Source organism: Lingula anatina, chromosome 2 (assembly GCF_051362555.1).
Source record: "Lingula anatina isolate TDL-2025a chromosome 2, LinAna3.0, whole genome shotgun sequence".
In the NCBI taxonomy this organism is placed as follows: Eukaryota; Metazoa; Brachiopoda; class Lingulata; order Lingulida; family Lingulidae; genus Lingula; species Lingula anatina.
This window is the reverse complement of record NC_141768.1, coordinates 26,940,910-26,961,501: the sequence shown is the minus strand read 5'-3', so window position 1 is coordinate 26,961,501 and position 20,592 is coordinate 26,940,910. Positions and strand designations below refer to the sequence as shown.

At 34.5% G+C, this 20,592-nt stretch overlaps 2 protein-coding genes across 3 annotated transcripts; one reads left to right on the top strand and one right to left on the bottom strand.

Moving 5' to 3' along the window:
• Positions 1-6,530: 6,530 nt before the first annotated feature.
• LOC106152459 (E3 ubiquitin-protein ligase RNF8-like) lies at positions 6,531-14,101 on the bottom strand. The gene is made up of 9 exons (XM_013526050.2): positions 13,959-14,101; positions 12,595-12,714; positions 11,889-12,365; positions 11,287-11,433; positions 10,528-10,944; positions 10,112-10,221; positions 9,384-9,478; positions 8,926-9,117; positions 6,531-7,529 (listed from the first exon to the last, which is right to left on the bottom strand). Exons 1-9 carry the CDS (start codon positions 14,040-14,042, stop codon positions 7,489-7,491), a joined length of 1,683 nt encoding a protein of 560 aa, XP_013381504.2. The 5' UTR covers positions 14,043-14,101; the 3' UTR covers positions 6,531-7,488.
• On the top strand, positions 14,024-18,453 carry LOC106176644 (ubiquitin-like FUBI-ribosomal protein eS30 fusion protein). Of its 2 annotated transcripts, none has more exons than XM_013559110.2 (5): positions 14,024-14,185; positions 14,605-14,690; positions 15,003-15,147; positions 17,804-17,859; positions 18,227-18,453. In XM_013559110.2, exons 2-5 carry the CDS (start codon positions 14,616-14,618, stop codon positions 18,353-18,355), a joined length of 405 nt encoding a protein of 134 aa, XP_013414564.1. In that variant the 5' UTR covers positions 14,024-14,185; positions 14,605-14,615; the 3' UTR covers positions 18,356-18,453. The 2 variants fall into 2 exon arrangements, with proteins under 2 accessions (XP_013414564.1, XP_013414565.1); XM_013559111.2 differs by having other exon boundaries at positions 14,140-14,306.
• Positions 18,454-20,592: the final 2,139 nt, after the last annotated feature.

Below are 20,592 nucleotides of genomic sequence, written 5' to 3'. Positions count from 1 at the left end.
CAAATTTACCGAAAATCCACTCTTGCGCATTGACAGGGTTTTTTCCTTAGGCTTAATATTATTTTCCATCCAGGCTAGGTCAGCTACATTAGCATGTTCCAGCAAATAACCGGCTTTTCTCAAGCATCGATGAATTTTTAACGAGTGAAAGGGAAGAGATAAAATTACCATTGTGAGTAAAACTTGATCTCAAATCAATGCTTACTGTTTTTGACCTATTGATAAAGGACACGGCTACGTAGGAATGACTGTTTGAGAATAGACATCCGCGCACGGCAGACGGAATTGCATTCAAAACGGGGCCTTCATTATCTAGTTTAATTGTAATACAAATTGTGCATAATCCAAATCTTGAATACTTTTACGATTAAGTTACGTCATATTGATGTAAAATTGCGGGGCTGAATAAAGTATGCCCTTGACTCATCCTACCATGTTTCCTTTGCTTAATGGTGCCATGTCAAAGAAAACATGCCAGGTTCAACAAGCCAATACACCTTATTTTCACTATAGTACACCTCATCGATTAATATTGTTATGAAATTGACTTCCCTGTGGAATATTTTACTATGCGTGGTGTTAATTGTTAAATGCTCAAACAAAAAAGGATTGACTTTCATCGCAGTTCAAGCACGAGTGACCATTTTTTCACGAAAAGTCAATTCTGAAAAAAGTCTGGTTGCTTTTTTATTGGTTGTCAATTACGACTTATGGTATCATTTTCACTTGGGTTGCTTTTTCGAGCAAAGCAAGCACATTAAGGTTAAATATGTACAATGATAGATAAACAGCGTCTCATATCATTTGCGGTTCAAGATCGAATTCTTAAGAAAAAAATGGCCATTGTTGTTATGGCTGGCACTCTCACTTCGATTAACGCCTTCCGGCCCCTTTTCTCTACACTACCGCTCGTTTTAGCCGATATGGATTATGTGAAAAATATACCCCAACGTTTCAAAACTGATATTCTCTTACTATCAATGAAAACTTTTTAAATGGGAAAAATCGACCGAAATGACAAAGGATTTCGAAACCCCCAGATGTGACCATTTGAAAGGACATTAATTTTACTGCAAAAACTAACACAAACATTACGCACATCTATAACGTTTTTCTCTTCTGTTTTTTTCTTTTTTTTTTTTCTTTTTCAGTACATGGGAACTAAATTGGCAACAATACGCTGGCTAGTTAAAGGCTTAATCGCACATCAAACACCTGCATCTGTGAGTTTCAAAATGTTCCTATTTGCTCCGATTCGGAAAATGAAGTTTCATTATTTGCTCCCTAGCGAAAGTTTGTCTCCGCTTATTTGCCAACTTTACACTAGCGCTTACTATTCTTCCGTCAATGTTTGTTGATCTCATATGTACCTAATAATGTAATTACACTTGATTGTTTTATCGAATAAATGAAATTTAGCGAGCATTTAATTCCTAAGAGACCGAACGTTACTTTGCTCAATTTGAAAAACTTATTAGTTTCCTTTGAACAAAGAAATCTAGAAAAAGACTGAAATCTGAATATATATAATATTACACATTACACGAGACGACCAATCGGTGCTACTGTTTCGATCGAACATCCAAAGTTTTTCAAGTCAGTTAATGAATCGTTTACCAAATCGTAAGATTAAAAAATGTGAATGAATGAATGAATGAATAAATAAAAAAATAAATAAATAAAGACTAATATACCGATCTTTCAATTAATATATTTTATCAAAATATGCGGATAGGTGAATTAATTGAGGTTATATAACATTACCCTTTTCCTGAGAAAAACCGAACATTTCTGAGAAAAAAGGAGCCTTATATAACATCATTTCCCTTGATCACTTCTGGGTGGTTTAAATGAATTTTGACCTACAAAATCTATAGTAATACATCCAGATGAAGCTGTTCTCTGGATTTCACAGAAAAAAATCTGTACACAACAGCAGTTTGATTCTTGTCAATTATAATTTGCATTCAAAAAATATTGCCATCGAATTATTTAGACTAAGAGAATGACAACGAGACCCGAAGAAGGCATAGAAAAACATTCACCAATGAGAGCGAAATATTGAATTATTTTCTTTCCTTATCTCTCCAACCACCGCGAGGTCCATCATCATGTAAATCACCCTGCCAATATTCATATCACTTAATTCGGTTTAAGACGCTGATAAACTTTTTATCGTCAAATTTTATTTGACTGAAACTAAAGCTGTATAATAGTTACTTTTAATTAGCAATGACAAACTTGAAGCACTCAAACAGGACATACGATACTGGACATCGCTCAAGGGGTTGAAACGCTATCCGTGATATTCGAATAATGAAGTCATAAGTGACGGTAATCCTTCGCAATCGATTGAATATTAATAACTTGATCATATTTGTTCACAAGAAGACACAATAGGACAGATATACAAGAAATGCTTTAAGATTTATTGTTGCCAAGCTAACGTTTGAACAAGTGGACGCGGCCTAAGAAAGACCGGAGGTGCGCGGTGGATGAACGAGGCGAAATGGTGCTATTGTCGGATGGAATTAAACGAGTAAAGCGTTAGAGTTAAGGTTTTTTTTTCTACGATGACTGAAACACCTGTACCCCAAGGCTTTTTCCACATAATTTATTTTCTCTTTTCTTCGATATTAGTTGTCGATTCATATTTCATCTAATCGGGGAGGATTGCCGGTCGATTACTCGCCGAAGGCAATTTTACATTGAAATGAAAATTTGTCAGTTTTATATGCAAACGTTTTTGTTGCGCTGGCTGAGTTGTTGATTTCTTCTTTATAGCTCTTAAAACGATCTCCTTCAACACGGTAAATTGAGGGGGAAAAAAGAATTTGGAAACTGACACCTTCAGCATAATGGCTGAACCGGGATAAATTAGCATTGGGCCCAGATTTCTGCGCAGTACTTGCGCCTTGATAGCAGTTCTTTCAATAGTAATGAAAGTAAATAAATAGGAACGTGAAATGACAAAATTGAATTTTCCTTGATCCTCCTACCACCGCAGGCCATCCACTTAAGTTTTAGAGAAAAAAATGTACCAGTTTCCAAACAATGCGTTTGAAACATTTGATGAACAGTATCCCTGTTTTTCGCGCACACGCCCGACTCGAACCTACTACGACGTCGCCTCAAATTTTCACAAATAATTCTAAAATGTCGCTATCGTCGCGAGGCAAGATGCGGCCTCCTGCGAGAACCTATAATAGAGCTCTTTGATATCGATACAGGGCTAGATTTCCATGTGCGTCGGTAGACCGCGACACGACTTGACAGCCTTGTTGTTTTTGAAAACGATCTGCGTTGTTCAATCGTAGTCAATTTCAATTCATTTTACTGACACTTTGGTGCGAGGGATAGGTTTCACTTTCTAATTGAACCACAACTAAACGGGGCATTTTTTCCACAAAAAAGTTATCCACTCAAATGCAAAGGTGTCTGGGACAGATAAACGCGTTACTATTTATGTCATTTAACGAGGTTATCGGGAAACTTTAATGAAAAGGGAATAGATGCAACACGGAGGCAAAGGTTGTGCTCTCGGTGGCTTTATGCGCAAAATAATATTCTCCCCATTTTGTTTTGCCCACCCGTATCTCTCGCCATAACACAAGCATACTCTCAGTCAGGTGAGTTCAATTTCCCTGGCGGAGACAAGATAAATGTTTTACGATCGATTCAGGGAAAAACACAAAAACTCAGTTTACAAAATTGACGATTTCTGTTATCACATGACTTCAGGTCCCCGTGAATTACCACCGGTGAGACCTCTAAGGACCTTTTTGTTTTCTGGTAGTTTTTTTTTTCAGGGCAGGTTAAAAAAGATGAAAGGGCTGGATGTGGAATGACTAGACTAAACACAAATGTTAGAGGATGTATTTAAGACATCGCTGTTCCGAATCACGTATCAGTCACTGCAATAGAGAACACTTTTCCAAACTTACTAATTAACAGGGTGACTGACCGAGTAACTGTAAGAGAATTTTCAATAATTTAATGGAGTAAGCAACGCTGAATAGAGAAAAGAAAAAAATCACTCTGTTTGAACACCTTGGACAAAGAAAGAAATAAACCCCTACATGTGATCAGTTGTGGTTACTTTCAATGCATGCAAGGACGCAAGAGCGTTTTAGAATGACTGAAATCAAAATCCAACGCACTTCACCTGCGTTCCACCGAATATGACGGCGATTATGCTTGTATCCTTCAATTGTAACCATTCATTGCACGTCAACAGTGAAATAGCGGAGTTTTTGTTTGTATGGCCACTCGATACATTTGAAGTTTGGCGAAATTATACCCTAGCTTGACAGGTGGGGTAGAAAGTGTTCATTTCATCAAAAAGGATTTCATTTCGATTTAATATTCCTCAACCTCTGTTCCATAACCCAAATTGACCACGGATGGAGTAAGAGGCAACTGCAACCATTGTAAACGATGAATTCTTCTATCAATACTAACATCATTGTTGACGCACGTGTGTCACAGAAAAATGTTTTAAGTAACCGAGCTTTATGAAGCTAATAAACATCACAAATCTTCGCTGAAAAATTTGAAAAAAAAAAAAGAAATTTCAAATTTCACTTCACAAGGCACATTTGTCCCTCAAAAAATTTGCATTTTTTTAAAACTTATTTTGCAAAAAACTATAGATGCTCATGTAACAGAAGAAAACAGAAAAATAAAATTTCTAATAAGTTAATTTGTCTCTGATTTATCTTGGAAATACCGCTTTTAAAAAGCTTTAAGTCTAGGAAACCTGGATTTTTATAGAAAGGGCATGCTCGACAAATTTAATTGTTTGAAAATGAGTGTTTTATCAGCGTAATTTAGAACAAACAAATTCGAGTTGCTAAGACATGCTCTAAAATGGTCAATAACACCTGAATTTGGCATCTGAAAAAAAGATTCTCCCCGCAGAAGAAATGCTCAAATAGGTTCATTGAAGATGTATATCGCTCAGCTTTTGAGACAGAGATCTTTTCATTAAATTTCAATTAATCTGAAAATAAACTTAACAGCGGAAAGAGAAAATGGCCAATAATCATTCATTGCAATCGAAATTCTGATGAGGAAATACATACTTAACGATGAGATAAAATCAATTCCTCTAACACGAATACAAACACCTCTTTAAATTCAGTTCTTTTTTCAGCAAAGGAAAATTTCTAAAAAAAAAAAAATTGAATTGTCAAGTGTGGCAATGGTAGAGCTTGTTTCCTCATAATTTATGACAGGAATTGGAAGTGGCTGATTGAAAACAGTCGACCCCACAGAAACGTACACATGTTGTACGAAAAGTCAACGACATAAGATGCTGTGCATTTCAAAGGCCTTGCAAGGAAGCTCCACTTACGACAAAGTTGCTACTGATTACGCATCGCCAGGAACCGAGGGAGTATCCGCACCGGGATCCGCAAACATGACCCGGGCCTTTCGCACATGTTACCACTCACAGCTAACAGTTTTCAAAAATGAGACGAAGAGTTTATTAATTAGGACAAATATGTAATGAAATGGTTTTTTCCCAGGTTGATTGGCTGTGGTTCTTTCTGAAACTTTTTTCCATTTGAATGTGATGTAACTGAAATGTCCGATTCAAATGACTCTTTATACTGAAGCCCTTGCTTATAAAAATATGCATCATTTATTTAAAGGATTTGCTAAGTTTTTTATGTATTTTATCTTGAAAGTATTTTTTAACTTTCTTCTTCATATAACCATTATTATAAATAAATAAATTTAAAAAAAACATTATCAGTTATAATTTTAAAAAATCATTGGACCGTCGACGAGTTTAAGGATATAATAAAGCAGATCGAAAAAGGGAACTGTTTTTGGAATTAAATCCCTGTAATAAAGTTTATCCATAACTGTTATATAGAAGTAATGTATGTCCGACAACCGTGTCCATCATCGCTTCCACCTCAGCTTGTAAAGCAGCCTTGTATAGCTTCCAGCGCTTGTTTCAACACTGATCAAACTGTTGGTGACTAAACACTCGAGTCCATTTCAATTTACTTCTTGATAATCAGGTCTACGATAGCTTAACGCTATTACCGACGACCTTTCGCTGTCTGTGGAGAAAATGTTGCTATTTTGTGCCCCGCGATACCATTACATTTCCCGCATTTAAGGAGAGATAAACTAATCATGCTTTCTCCGCGAGGAGAGGAGCGGGTCGTTAAACGTTTTGATTAAATTTGCCGTGAACTTTGCGGCTTTAATGCTGACCCGGCATCTCAGAAAATCAAATTTAATGAATTTCGATCAAGCTATTACGGTCCCGTTAGTCACGACCCACCACGCCCATTTTTCAGCGGAGATATCCACTTGGTGGGTTAGCCCTTTCCTCGGTGCACTGAATCTATCCTTTGTTCAATGGGATTCTCTTCGCGGCAATTAACACAATCGTTGATGACCGCCGTAGTCGCGTGACAACCCTGTCCTTTCCATTAGCCTTCGATTTGTAACATCAACATTGGGCAGAATGTGGGGATTCTTGAAAACAAATCGACAAATGCACGCAATTTTAGCAACATGCTAGAGGAATACACTTTATTTCATTTCTATTAATTAATGATGCGCCTTCGTTGCAACGAGATTGCGAGGTACAACACAATGTTCAGAGATCTGCACTGCAATCTCACCTAGAGCATTCGCTTCATTACGCAGGCCACCATTCATACTGCAACTAGATCGCGTTACAAGCTTTCAATTCAATTGCCCATTACATTGAAAAGGGGGCGCATGCTGTAAGATTTAATACCTTTGTCCCGAGGCAAGTACAGTGTTGTCCCAGGGGCTTCGGATCAAATTTCGAACTCAATATCTCAATTATTCATAATCTCAAAATGGCACACAATAAAGTTACATGAAAATAACTATTCCTAAGGTAGATAACAATGTCATCCCAGGCACTTAAAATCGGTTCCCATGCACTGCTTCAATTATACACTATTAAGTGGTTTGTATGCATTGTTGCCCGAAGCGTAGAATCAAATTTCCAGAGACTCTCCTTTAAGATTAAAATTACACAGAGTATGTTCTAAATATATGCATCAAGGTTATTGTTGCAGGCACGTTGGAACAGATTCTGAGGACAGTCCTTTTCAATTACATGCTAATCTCATGTAGCACATACACTGGATATTTGATGGAAAACATCAACTTATACATATTTTCAAAGTCATACCAATGTCAATTTGCAACTGAGCACCGAAATATACTAAAATAACACTTCCTGACACATTTATCTCTTATAATAGTACAGTCATGTAAAATAAATGTAGAGATGATTAAAAGATTAAATGTTTCTGTAAATTATTAGATGTTAACTAAGCAATAACACGTAAACATGCTTACTACTAGCTACATAATATTTGGGTTTACAAAATATTTCAAGAGTTGTACTACTCATGAGACATTAGATACATAATTTAAAAAAAAGGCAAAAAATGAGTAAAAACAATGGCCTTAAGTTCGGATTCACCTGAATGGGCAACCATTAGCCCAGTGACCTCTGTGCCCTGAAAGATGGAAAAAGAACATGTTATATGTAAATATATAAAGCTGAAGCTTCACTTTTTGCCTGCATATTTAAAGTGGTCTCATTGTATTTTTGTCATAATTCCCAACTTTTCTTATACTGATATATTACTTATCAGATCTGAACACTTTTGCCACATTATCCAAGTGAAAATGACACCAAATTAATAATAAAGTTATTTTAATAACTTGTTTTTTAAATCTCATTTCTGTGACAATGGAAACAAAACAAAAAAGTTAATATAATTTATTAACAAAAGACAAACACACTGAAAAAAATGACCTGGTTACCAAATCAAACTATATTTAATTAATTGTTAAAGTGATTGTACTACATGTTTCTTTTTATATTTTCTTTTTAAAAAGCTTGTGTCCTAGAGGTGTATTAAACCTTCTTTAAATAATGAAATTAAAATCAATTCTAAAATATTTCAAATTTAATTTTCAGGGTGCCTCTAAGAACTTGACAGGTAAGAACTTGTGGGTACTGGAACTTGGCAGTGACAACAGATATATACACTATAAAATGGACAAGGATGCAGGGAATATTAGACTGCATTTTCCATCCCAAATCATAAATACAGTCCCTTTTATAACTAAGGTAAATTAAAACAGTTTTAGTCTGACAAACATGAGCATAAAGCCAAACTTATTTGCCAAGGATAAAAAAAATCTCACACTTTCAAATCCCCTGTAAATAATTCTGTTGCCTGGGGAAGTTAATCAGTTCCAAAACACGAGTCTTAATGTTGCTTTCATCACAATTACAGTTTGTATATCCTTAGTCAGTCATGGTTTTGGAATTTATTGTAACAAATAATTCTGAAGAAAGTGGTTGGTGCCTTTAAGGCCAAGGGGTTGGGGGTCACTTAGATCTGAAAACCAACAAGAATTTCTTATTTAAATCTGGTTGGGAAAAATCATGTCTGTCATCTTTGTGGTGCACACTGGTGGAAATCTGTTTAACAAAATTTCTTTAAAGATGCATATGAATTCAATTTTTTGACACAAGATTACCAAATGCCACCACATAGTTTCAAATAGTATAACTAAGAGAAATACCAAAGACATCATTTTATATTACCTGAAAAATGATATTTGAATGGATTTTTCCACTTGCTTTCTATGCTGTATATAAATGGGTCAGAAAAGTATGTCAGATAAGTAAGTTAAGTTTATGACCCCAAAATTTTAAGAAGGTGGATATTAAAGCTCTTTTATGGCTGATCAAATTATTAATTCGGTTTATCCCTTGGCATGTTCACTTTATTTGGGTCATATAAGAAAGTAACAGAAGTGCTTTATATGTGTTACTGGGAATCCATGCCCCACTGTTGCTTGGTTCATATGTACCTTAAAACATATTTCAAAACTCACCACAGTTGTAGCACTGTCCATATCCTCCATAGTAAACCCCGTCTTCTCCTTCTACGCTCACTTCACTATCCTCCTCATCCTCATCTTCATCCTCATCCTCTGAACTACTCAGATCAATGACATCATGAGCTCTAGGAGGAACTCTGTGCGTTTGAAGAGATTTCTGTTTCTCATCTATTACTGCCTGCTCCTCTGTAAAGGAAACGGGGACTTCAGTTAACATTTAAGAGTTTGATATTTTTGTTAATTAATTATGAATGTGTTCTTTTTATACCTACTCAAAAACAAAGATCACACATTCTGATATGGGTACAAAGAGGTTTGTTTGTATTTAGTTAATAACAAACATTTCAGTAAAAAGTTTTTCTCTGACAATCAGACTCTTTCTATGAAATCTGATATAGCATTATGTTCATCAAGCAACCTCACTTATTGATAATTGAAATAAAATATTATACCTTTCCTACTCTCTATTAGTATTTTCCTATTCTCTTTCATCTCTTCACTCAAGTGTTCCACCATCCTGTCAATATAACTATCCAGAACTATGGACCTATTGAAATAAATAAATAAATAAATAAATAAATAAATAAATGAATAAATAATAACTAGAATAGCAGTTAGAGAGCACAGCCTGCCACGAAGGCATTCAAATCTCAACTAATTAATTGATTAATTGATTAATGGATCATGAAAGCTAGCCCATTTCTAACCTATCCAGCAAATTTCATCAAAATTCACCCATATGTATAATACATGTTGTGTTATTATTTTAGTTAAATAACAAAACAACAAAGTTAAAAACACTATCTCTACAAGAGCAATGAAATATGCATTTCAGTTTAAAGAGAATATTAAAAGAGCCCTGTAACTAATAATGTCAACATAAGCAACAAAAATTAAATAAGTGTTACTTAAATGTGCCAGCATGCATTCAACTGAAATACATTTTCATGTTTTAAATGCACCTATAAACACTTAGAGAGCACAATCCCTGCCAAGACAAATAATTAAGTAGTAATTAACCATTAATTAATCAAAGGATTATATAATTAATTAATCAATCATCACTAAAATTTTTAAACAATACCTCCTTTTAGGAGACAATTAAGATAAAAGTATGTTATCAACTTCAAAACTCATTAAAAAACACAAGCATGAATTTGTCTAAGAGGATAATACATACCTATTTTTAAATGTAATTGCTGATCTACAAATTGGGCATTCTTTTTTCTTCTCTATCCACTGCCCAATACAGTATGCACAGAAAGAGTGTGAGCAGTTCAGAGATGTGGCCTGGAAAAAATTATAAACATTACATTTATTATAAACAATATTAAAGTAAACCAGGACTAACAACATCTTTACAAAGCAAATAGTCTTATGTAGTATTATGTCCGGAAGTCTTAGTCACAAGAAAAAGTGTTAATAGCCTTATGGGTTTGGGCAAGCTTGTTCTCTTTCTCTCTCTCCTTACACTATGAACAAGTTATACCATATGGTTTCATATTTTTTTGTCTTACTCTGAAAATCTTATCACGTTTCCAATGTGAACTGGTTCTTGAATGTAATGATACATATGCAAGCTAGCGTTTCACAAACCTGGATGAAAAGTTCATTACATATGCTGCACTGCAATTCTGTTTCCATAACATCAGCAAAATTGGTCAACACATCTTCCCTAGCTTTCAACATTTGCTCTTTAGTTTTTTCATTTTCAATCTTAGTTTCATTCAACTGACTTTCTAACATTTTCTGTTCCAGTTCTTTGTTTGATATTATTTTTTCAAGGTTCTCTTTTTCCTTCAGCAGTCTGTTTTCCAGGTCTTTGTCTTTTTCTTCCAATTTTCTTTCCATCTCCTGTTGTAAGTCTTTCTCAATCCTTTCTTTCTCTTCCAGAAGAGCATTTCTCTGGACAGTTAGTTGTTGTCTCAAAAGTTCCTCCTTTTCCTGTAATTGTTTCTGTACTTCGCTTTTCATTTCTTCTTCAAATTTCTTTCTTTCTTCTTCCATGTTTGCCTAAATGCAATGTCAAAAATTAAAGCGACAAACTCCATTACATTCCCCAGTTTTTAATGCTCTTAAATAAAACGTTATTATACTTCCCATGTAAAATTCCATCAGAACTTAAATATTTCAAATTAAAATTTTATATCTTTAATTTGATAAGGTCCTGAAATGAAAAGGCGGATTTAAGTGAAAAAATGCCCTAACGATGTGGTAAAAGTGAGACTTTCAGCTAAAAGATTATCACTCACTGAAGAAACAAACAATGAGAAAAGGGGCCTTTGTTTTAAGTAATAATTTCTCATTGTGATAAAATTCCTAAGCCAGATTATACACCATTTATGTTATCCCTACCCTTTGTTCCTCCAGTTTTAGCCTTGCTTCTTCTTCTTTCTGTCTAATATCTTCTATCATTTGTGCTTCAGTCTGTTCTCTTTCTTTAAGTGCCTGCACCATTTCTGAGATCATATTCTCTGCTTCTTGGAGTTTCTGCTTCTGGTCCTAAAAGAAATAAAGTCAATCTTCAGGGTAGTCTGTGCAAGATTTTTACACTAAATCTCTTTTTATCTAAAAAAAATATCTACTTCACACAAATTATTGCTCAGCCTCTCTCTCCATTTGGATTAAGTGATATGTACCAATGCTAATTAAATAATTAAATCTTAATAAATCATAACTCAATTAGACTGCCATGTTGTCCTTACATTTCATAAGGAAATATGGACGCCAGGTGAATTTATTTGAGAGGTTTTATTATTTTGAAGGTCCGAATTGGAAAAAATCAGTAGCTTTTTCTGGATATTCAGACATGAAAAATGTCTTTGGGACTTTTTTTATAAGTGTGCAGTATACCTTAAGCTATTCACATTTTTTGTGTGACCCTAATAATCAAGTCTTACTGAAACAATAATACTGACATCTATTCTCTCCATAAATAACTTTCTCAATCTCACTACCTGTTTTTCAAGTTTGATTCTCTCTTCATTTTCTCGGAGCTGTTTAAACATCTCTTTTTGTGCTGCTTCCTTTTCCTCTAACTGTTTTCTCATCTCTTCCATCTCCTTTTCTGCAGCTTTCAACTTCTCCTGATGCAGGCGCTCTTGTTCCTCTAGCTGTTTCTTCATTTGCAAAGATGGCGACCAAACTGCGCCCGGATTTCTAATCTGTTCTGAGTGCGGATGTTTGAAAACATGATCATATTTTACACATTTACTTTTTGAACTTACACTGTCCTCGGAATGTTTCCTTTTGGATGAAATTTTATCAATCATTTTTGACTTGACTCTAAGGCAAGTGTGATATTGAAATACAACTACTGGCTCGCTACTGGCATTATTTGGAGGAATTCCCAGCTGAATCCTGTCTCCGTCTTTGAGCAAATAGGGCTGCGAAGGAATTAACTGCTTATCATTGACTTTAACTCCATTAAGGCTCTAAAAACCAAAATAAATTAATAAACATCCTGTCATTTCATGAAAAATCATGACATGCATTTTTGAGATTCAAAAATAATTTGAGTTATTGGGGTTTAAGTCTTGAAGTATTCATTTTCGGCATACCTGATGTTTTATCAAATTATACTTAAAATAAGACATAAAGCAAACTTAAGACATACTTAAAACAAAATAGTTGAGATGTAACCACTGGTCCTATGGCAAGTACCTTGTTATCTGTAATAGTCCAAGAACCATCCTGTAGTTTCTTCAATACCGCATGTTTTCTTGATATCATGACACTGTCAGTGATGCATATGGCATTTTCTTTATGTCTTCCAATGATGACCTGGGATACAAAAAAAAAATAATAAATAAATAAAAATAAAAATAAATTATATATATATATACAGGGCTTGACATTAAGGGTGGCCCACTGGCCCTGGGCCACTGAAAACCAACCTGGGGCCATTGAATCGCTGGGGTCACTGGCCCAAAGAGCAAGTAAAATGTCATATGTCAAATCATCCTTGCAATATTTACCGATATTTTGGGCCAGTATCGAAAAAAGTTAGTGTCAAGCCCTGATATATATATATATATATATATATATATAACACTAAGAATTTTGATGACAAAGTATTTTTACATCTTATGGCATTTGGAGCAGTGAATGAAAAATGAGACTGACAGAAGAAATTAATAAAATTTATTTTCACCAAAATTTGCAGATTGTATGCTATCGAAGAATGCAGATTGCATGTTATTGAGGAATGACTATAAAAATAAATTCACACAAATGACTGGGACAAATGTCTACACTCTGTTTCAAACTAAAAATTAAAGCCATGAAAGTCCATGTCATAGCTGGGAAGGAAAAACAATATCAATGACACAGAAAATAACAAAGTTGCAATTCCATGTTAAGCTTTAGGGCACAATAGAACTTTCATTCTACACAGACAGATCCAACTTCATGGGGACTGTAGCACGAAAATTCATGTGTTAGCACTCCTATTGACGATTCTAATATGTAATGTGTTAGCACAGACAGTACATATCAGAATCGTCAACAGGAGTGCTAACACATGAATTTTCGTGCTAGGGGTCTGTTGCTGAACACTGATTAACAGATTCACATACCCCCTAGCATTTAGTAGAATACAGAATAGCTGGTACAATACATGAACGTTGGAAACAAGAGAAGGGCACATTGATTGCATTCGTCGAGTTCCTAGGGAGTTTGGTCGATCTAAGTAGAACAATAGTTTCAACTGGGAATGAACCCTTGGTGAAGTTAGTCTGCCTCCTGCACTCCCATGAAGTTTTTATATTTCTCTCGTTTACTGATCTTGATGAAAATGCTTCATTCAACATGAAATAAGCGCAAATCACACAAAAAAACTTGATGAGATAAGCGATTAAATATAAAAATTAAAACATAGGTATCACATGTACATTTACTGTACATGTACTTACTACTTGGGTCCGCGTCGTGGCAAGTTCCATTTTAGCACCTATTTACACATCATCTTACAAAAGCTATTTAAGGATAATGGCTATAAATGTCAATAAAATATTTCTTAGATTTACCTCATTTTTGTTTTCTAGTGGCTCTATCCTTCGTTTGTTTGATATCTCTCCAACTCTGCGAAGACAACAAATGAAAGTAGCCATTTCGGACCCCGCGCTTGTGAAAACGTCATCAGATTTACACTAAAAGTGATGACGAAAGAGGATGTGCCCAAACCTGCGCTGCGCGAAAAACTGCGCACTATCTATCTTTTGGAAACCTGCCATTTTGGATTTCACCATCACGTGTAAGTGTGTTTAGTATAAATACGATATTTTGTGCTTTAGTACGATCTAACGATGCCTGATTTAGCTGTTTAAGCAAGCCCAAGAAGTAAACTCTTTGGTGATATAAGTATCTTTTCAGAGGTATGTTCTTTAGTTTAATAATTGGTAGGTTTATCTGCCATAACTTTGTCACATTCGTAGTCCAAGCTGTCCAGTTTTCTTTTAAAATTGTGGGAATCATGCAACCTTACAGATACTTTTATTTTGCGCAAATGTGTTCCCTTTTTGTCGAGTAGCTTCAAATAACTTGAAATTCCTCGTCAGATTGTGACGTACTTAACTCTGGTTGAATGGCATGTTAAAGAAACTGATACTGTTAGTGATTTTTCTCTAAAACTGAAATATTGATGTAAAGTTGGTAATTTTTTTTTAATTTCAGGAACCCACAAAATGCAGTTGTTTGTTCGTGCTCAACACACTCACACCCTTGAGGTGACTGGCAATGAAACCATCGCTGATGTAAAGGTACTTGTAAACATTTTTTACTGCTGCTGTATCACTAAACCTTTATATCAGTAATAATAATACACGTAAGTGAACCAATGGTACAAAGTTATGATTGATCAATAAGACATCAGAATTTCATTTCAGTTGTGCAATATTGTTATGTTTTTGTCATTTAGCCATAACATGCCCATCAGTCACAAATGGTTAAGAAATATCACATACATTCAAATAATCCGTAATACAATAAGAGCATAGAATATTTACATCGTTGTAGATGGTAATGATAATAGTTTTTCCATTATATTCACTTCTGTTCATGTCCTTTTCTAGGCCCAGATCACCGAGATTGAAGGTCTGCCTGCCGATGACCAGGTAGTGACCCTGGCTGGAGCCCCCCTGGAGGATGCTAGCACACTACTGGCCTGTGGACTCACTGACCTGTCCACTCTTAATGTGGAGGTCAGAATGTTGGGAGGTAATTTTTTTTTTAAGCGATGAACTGACTTTTCATGTTAGCCATCATATTGCCTTTGTAGTCCTAACTTGTGTTTCTGCCCCTGTATTACAGTTTTCTTTTTGACAAAGCATGTAGTTTTTTATGTACAGACACAGATGTGTCTGTACATATAGCCATCATCTGCGTCTGTCGTCGTCGTCGCCGTCGTCGCCGTGCACTTTTACCGATAACATGATAAGTGGAAAACCATTTTACCTTTTGACTTGAAACTTGCAGAACTGATGAATATTCATAATACGCAGGTCAAGTTCGAAAATCAGCATGATCGGGTCACTTTTAGGGAATTTGTGCTGTTTTTTCACTTTTTTCAGCATATATGCAGCACCGATAACACGATAAGTGGAAAACCATTTTACCTTTTGACTTGAAACTTACAGAACTGATGAATATTCATAATACGCAGGTCAAGTTCGAAAATCAGCATGATCGGGTCACTTTTAGGGAATTTATGCTGTTTTTTCACTTTTTTCAGCATATATGCAGCACCGATAACACGATAAGTGGAAAACCATTTTACCTTTTGACTTGAAACTTACAGAACTGATGAATATTCATAATACGCAGGTCGAGTTCGAAAATCAGCATGATTGGGTCACTTTTAGGGAATTTATGCTGTTTTTTCACTTTTTTCAGCATATATGCAGCACCGATAACACGATAAGTAGAAAACCATTTTACCTTTTGACTTGAAACTTACAGAACTGATGAATATTCATAATACGCAGGTCAAGTTCGAAAATCAGCATGATTGGGCCATTTTTAGGGAATTTATGCTGTTTTTTCACTATTTTTAATATAAATGCAACACTGATAACACAATATAAGAAAAACGGATTGGCCAATTGTAATTATACTCACAGGAGTGGTCAATCTTACTAAAACGCAGGATGAGTTCGAAAATCAACATAATCGGGCCATTATTTTAGAAGTTATACTGTTTTTTCACATGTCTTCAGATTCAATTATTAGGCATGTTAACAGTCTCATTATTTAACTAATAAGATGCCTAAAAGTGTTTGTTTGATATTTCCTGCATCTTTACAACATTGTTAGTTGATTATGTAAAAAACATGGTAAACTTGTTATCATGTATTGTGTAATAAAGTGTCAAAAATGGAAATAAACTCATATCATTGCAGTTTGTCAGATTCAATCATCCACTATGTTCAGAATCTCAGAATGGAGGAAATTGGACATTTAACACTGTTCTATTGATAGTTTTCCCATCTCATCAATTTTTTTAGCTGGTCATATAAAAATGGCAGTAAAATGTTTATTTTGTTTTATGTTAAAAAAGTGTTAAAAATGGAAAGAAACCCATTTCAGAACAGTGCTGTCTTGTTTACATTTTGGCATTTTCAAGGTGTGACTTTGAAGTTCCATGGGCCTGAAGACCTTTGCTAGTCACATTTTCTGAATATCTGTGATACAAATATTTTATAATTAAAAATTGATGGTCATTAAGCTGTTAAACATTATGTAATATTGCATCAAAATTTGAAGAAACCCCTATTTTGGGCACTGCTTCCATGATGACCATTTAAGGAAAATCATGTCACTTACTGTTCTCAAACTTACAGGAAAGAAACCTGGGACTAAAATACAGCTTCAGTAGGCAATGCAGTCTGTTTGTTTTTTTTTTTTCTTTCTTTTTTTTTTTTTTTTTTTTGGCAGTTAAACAGTTTTTTGTGAAAATTTAATTTTTCACATATTGGCATTTACAAGGTGTGACTTTAAAGTTCCATGATCCTGAAGACTTTTGCTTGTCACATTTTCTGAATGTCCATGTTACTTATATTTTATTAATAACATTTGATTGTCATCATGCTGTTCAACATTATGTAATGTTGCATCAAAATTTGAAGAAACCCCTATTTTGGGCACTGCTCCTATGATGATCATTTAAGGGAAATCATGTCACTTACTGTTCTCAAACTTACAGGAAAGAAACATGGGTCTAACATACAGCTTCAATAGGCAATGCAGTCTGTTTGGTAAATTTTTCTGGCAATTTAACAGTTTTTTGTGAAAATTTAATTTTTCACTTATTTGCATCTTTATTTTCTGTTTTTTTGTCTGTACATTTGACAGCTTTGCTGCCTTGTTTACAAAACTGTCTCATATACTGAAATGAAATTCACATCTTGGCAGGGATCATCTAGGATGCCTAAAAATGTTGCACAACTCCATGTAACATGAAGTGAGGTTTCACAGGGTTTAAAGGAGAGTGAGATAAAGAAAAATAATGGTAGACCAATAGATTCAAATTCAAAGTGGTAAAGAATAGAGTCAGACAGATTTTATCCAGGGATGTTTTCCGATCTTTTTAAGTTTTGTAGAATTAGTCTTTTCACCTTTTGCTATACCTAAGACAACATTCCAGGCACGTAGACTAAGAGTTTCAAGTTAATTGCTAAAAGGATAACCCTACTGGATTCTTACATATTTTCTGGTCTTAAATGGCATTATGGAGTGCCAACAATTACATTTTAGGCAATCTCTGATGGTTTCCATTGATTGGATTATTTTGCTCTTTATGTACTATCTATATGACATAAAATAATGTACTATCTATATGACATAGAATAATGGTAGGCTCATATTCTAATTACAGGTAAAGTGCATGGCTCTTTGGCTCGTGCTGGGAAAGTGAAGGGACAGACACCCAAGGTAAACTTAGTGAAAAGTGACGTGCTTCATTGGAAACACAGTGATAAACTTAACTGATATATCTTTAACAGCTTTCTCACACTTTTACCTGTAGAGTCCCAAATCGATGCTGCTGCCTTTTTTTAAGCAAGGGTGGTCATTTTTATTGATAACAAAATATTGCATTATTTTAGAACACCTTAAAAAGGAATGGAGTAATATTTAAGGCAACAGAAATTTCACGAATTGTTGAAACACAGTTGTTTTTTTTTTTTTTTTTTTTTTTTCTGTCAAATAATGTGTGAATGTTTTTGGCATTGCTAATTGGTCACAGAAGAAAAAAAAGATGAGGTGCATATCAATTCTTATCAGTTCTTTTTCTTTTTAGGTTGAGAAACAAGAAAAGAAGAAAAAGAAGACTGGCCGTGCCAAGCGTCGTCTACAGTACAACAGGCGCTTTGTGAATGTGGTAGCCACTTTTGGCAGAAGGAGAGGACCCAACTCCTCCCAATCATAAATTAACTGTTATTTGTGTACAGAAGAAATGGTTGCTGTATAAAGACAGATTTCACAAGCAAAACAATCTATAGAATAATAAAACCATTTTGAATCAAATATGGCATTTTTAATTATCATTGTCTATAACTGTTAAAAATTATGCCGGTGAAAGTTTTCAGGATTATGCCCTATTTCAGGATTTTTAGTCTTAATTTTGTTGCTGTTTTTCGTATAGTTTACACGTGCTGAAAAATAGCAAGTAATGTTTTCTGAAACACCTGTGGGAATAGAAACATATATAAAATAGATGCACACAAAAGAAGAAAATCAAGAATAACATGATGAAGGGACACCTAAACAAAATAGTTAACATCTGCAGTTGCAACACAAAACAAATTACAAATCTGTTGATAAGAGCACATGAATAAGGGGAAAAAATGAAGACACTAAAGAAATACTACCCTGTGTGTGATCCAAGAACTTGGAAGTCACCCAATAAAAGGAAACGGCCGTCGCCGAAACTTGAATAACAAAACTGGTGGCTGGGAAAGCTGAATATTATCCGAAGAAAATAAAGTCACAAAGTAACAAATAGCCGTCCCCAAACCATGAAACCACATGATGGCTGGTAACCAGTGTGCAAATAAAGTAACGTAACTAATATTACAGTGTAGCTGCTAAAACTGCGGGAAATTATCTCCGTAGCTAAAAAGCTGAATGACTTCTCACTGATGCAGCTCGATACAAATAGTTCCCAGAACATCTTTCATAAAATATAAATGCGTGTGCCTAGATACACAGCAGCTAAGACATTCCGTAACCCTATGCATCTGTTATCACCTTGCCTTGGTCAACTACTTAAGGTCAAAATGTGCAGATACAAGACCCAATTCCTATAAACAAAAAGTTCATGTATTATCAAAAAGTTGTTACCACCACCAAAACAAACCATTTCCTACATAAATACAATTAATTTTATGTCTCCTTGATCAAAACAGGTTCAATATGGTGTCAGAAGAATAGAAAACGTATGTATCGGTAACGTATGAATCATATGAACGTAACATATAAGAAAAGCGGCATGAAAACATGCGACAGCACATGTACGACGTCTCATGCACCCACACAGTCGTGACAACAGAGAACAATGGAATTAGAGAACAATACCTTAACATAACGTATGTATCGATAAATTATGTATCATATGAACGATTTTCACAAATAATTAAAGGCAAGAAACTTTTTTTTGTCCCGTTTTCTTTTATTGTATTGTAACAGAAAAGTAAAATGTTGGCCCACCAAACAATATAGTCATGTCGTATACCGTAAGAATAAGGCGTTTGCTCACAAAACGGACAACAAACAATGAAAACAAACAATGCAACAAATTAATTCATACATTTTTATTGGTTGTTGTCCGTCTTGATAGCAAACGCCATTTTCTTACGGTATACTACATTACAATAAAAAGGAAAAGCAGGGCAAGTAAAGGTTACTTGTCTTGAAACCGTCTGTTGAAATTGTTTATATGATAGATACGTTACCGATACATACTTTACCAAATAACGTGAAGGTATTGTTTTCTGATTCCATTGTTTGTTCTGTTGTCGCGACTCTGTGGTTGTGTGCGACGTTGTATATGTGCGTCGCTCATTCTTTTTAGTTACGTAAATATGATACATACGTTACCATGAAGCGTGTAAATATTTATTTATTCCATTTTCATTGGTTGTCTTTCATTTTGTCTTTTATTTTGCCAACACTCATGTCTTAATGTTACATTAAAATAAAAGAAAACGAGACAAAAAATATTTCTTGCCTTCAACTATCTGCGAAAAATGTTCACATGATATATATATATATATATATATATATATATATATATATATATATATATATATATATATATATATATATAATAACGTCATATACACTAAGAATTAAGTGTTAGCTTAAAAGAGGGACAACAAATTGAAAATAAGAATAAAAATATCTACACGCAATATGGAAAAGTATGTGTCGGTAAATGTATCATATGAACAATTTTAACAAATCGATTGAATACAAGTAATATTTTCTGCCCCGTTTCCCTTTTATTAAAGACAAGTGATGTTTTTGTCTCGTTACCCTTGTATTGAAGACAAGTTATGTTTTTTTTTCAGTATCCCTTCCATTGTTAAGAAACATGCATTAAATGCAGCTAAAACTTATTAAAAATATAGGCAACATATGTATCGAATGATATTAAATTTCGTA

Coding starts and splice junctions, on each gene's coding strand:
- LOC106152459 (XM_013526050.2), bottom strand. CDS start 14,042: ATGGCTACTTTCATTTGTTGTCTTCGCAGAGTTGGAGAGATATCAAAC. Junction 12,366..12,594: donor GGACTATTACAGATAACAAG/GTACTTGCCATA, acceptor TTTGGTTTTTAG/AGCCTTAATGGAGTTAAAGT. Junction 10,222..10,527: donor GTAATGAACTTTTCATCCAG/GTTTGTGAAACG, acceptor AATTTTTTCCAG/GCCACATCTCTGAACTGCTC.
- LOC106176644 (XM_013559110.2), top strand. CDS start 14,616: ATGCAGTTGTTTGTTCGTGCTCAACACACTCACACCCTTGAGGTGACT. Junction 15,148..17,803: donor GGAGGTCAGAATGTTGGGAG/GTAATTTTTTTT, acceptor TTCTAATTACAG/GTAAAGTGCATGGCTCTTTG. Junction 17,860..18,226: donor TGAAGGGACAGACACCCAAG/GTAAACTTAGTG, acceptor TTTTCTTTTTAG/GTTGAGAAACAAGAAAAGAA.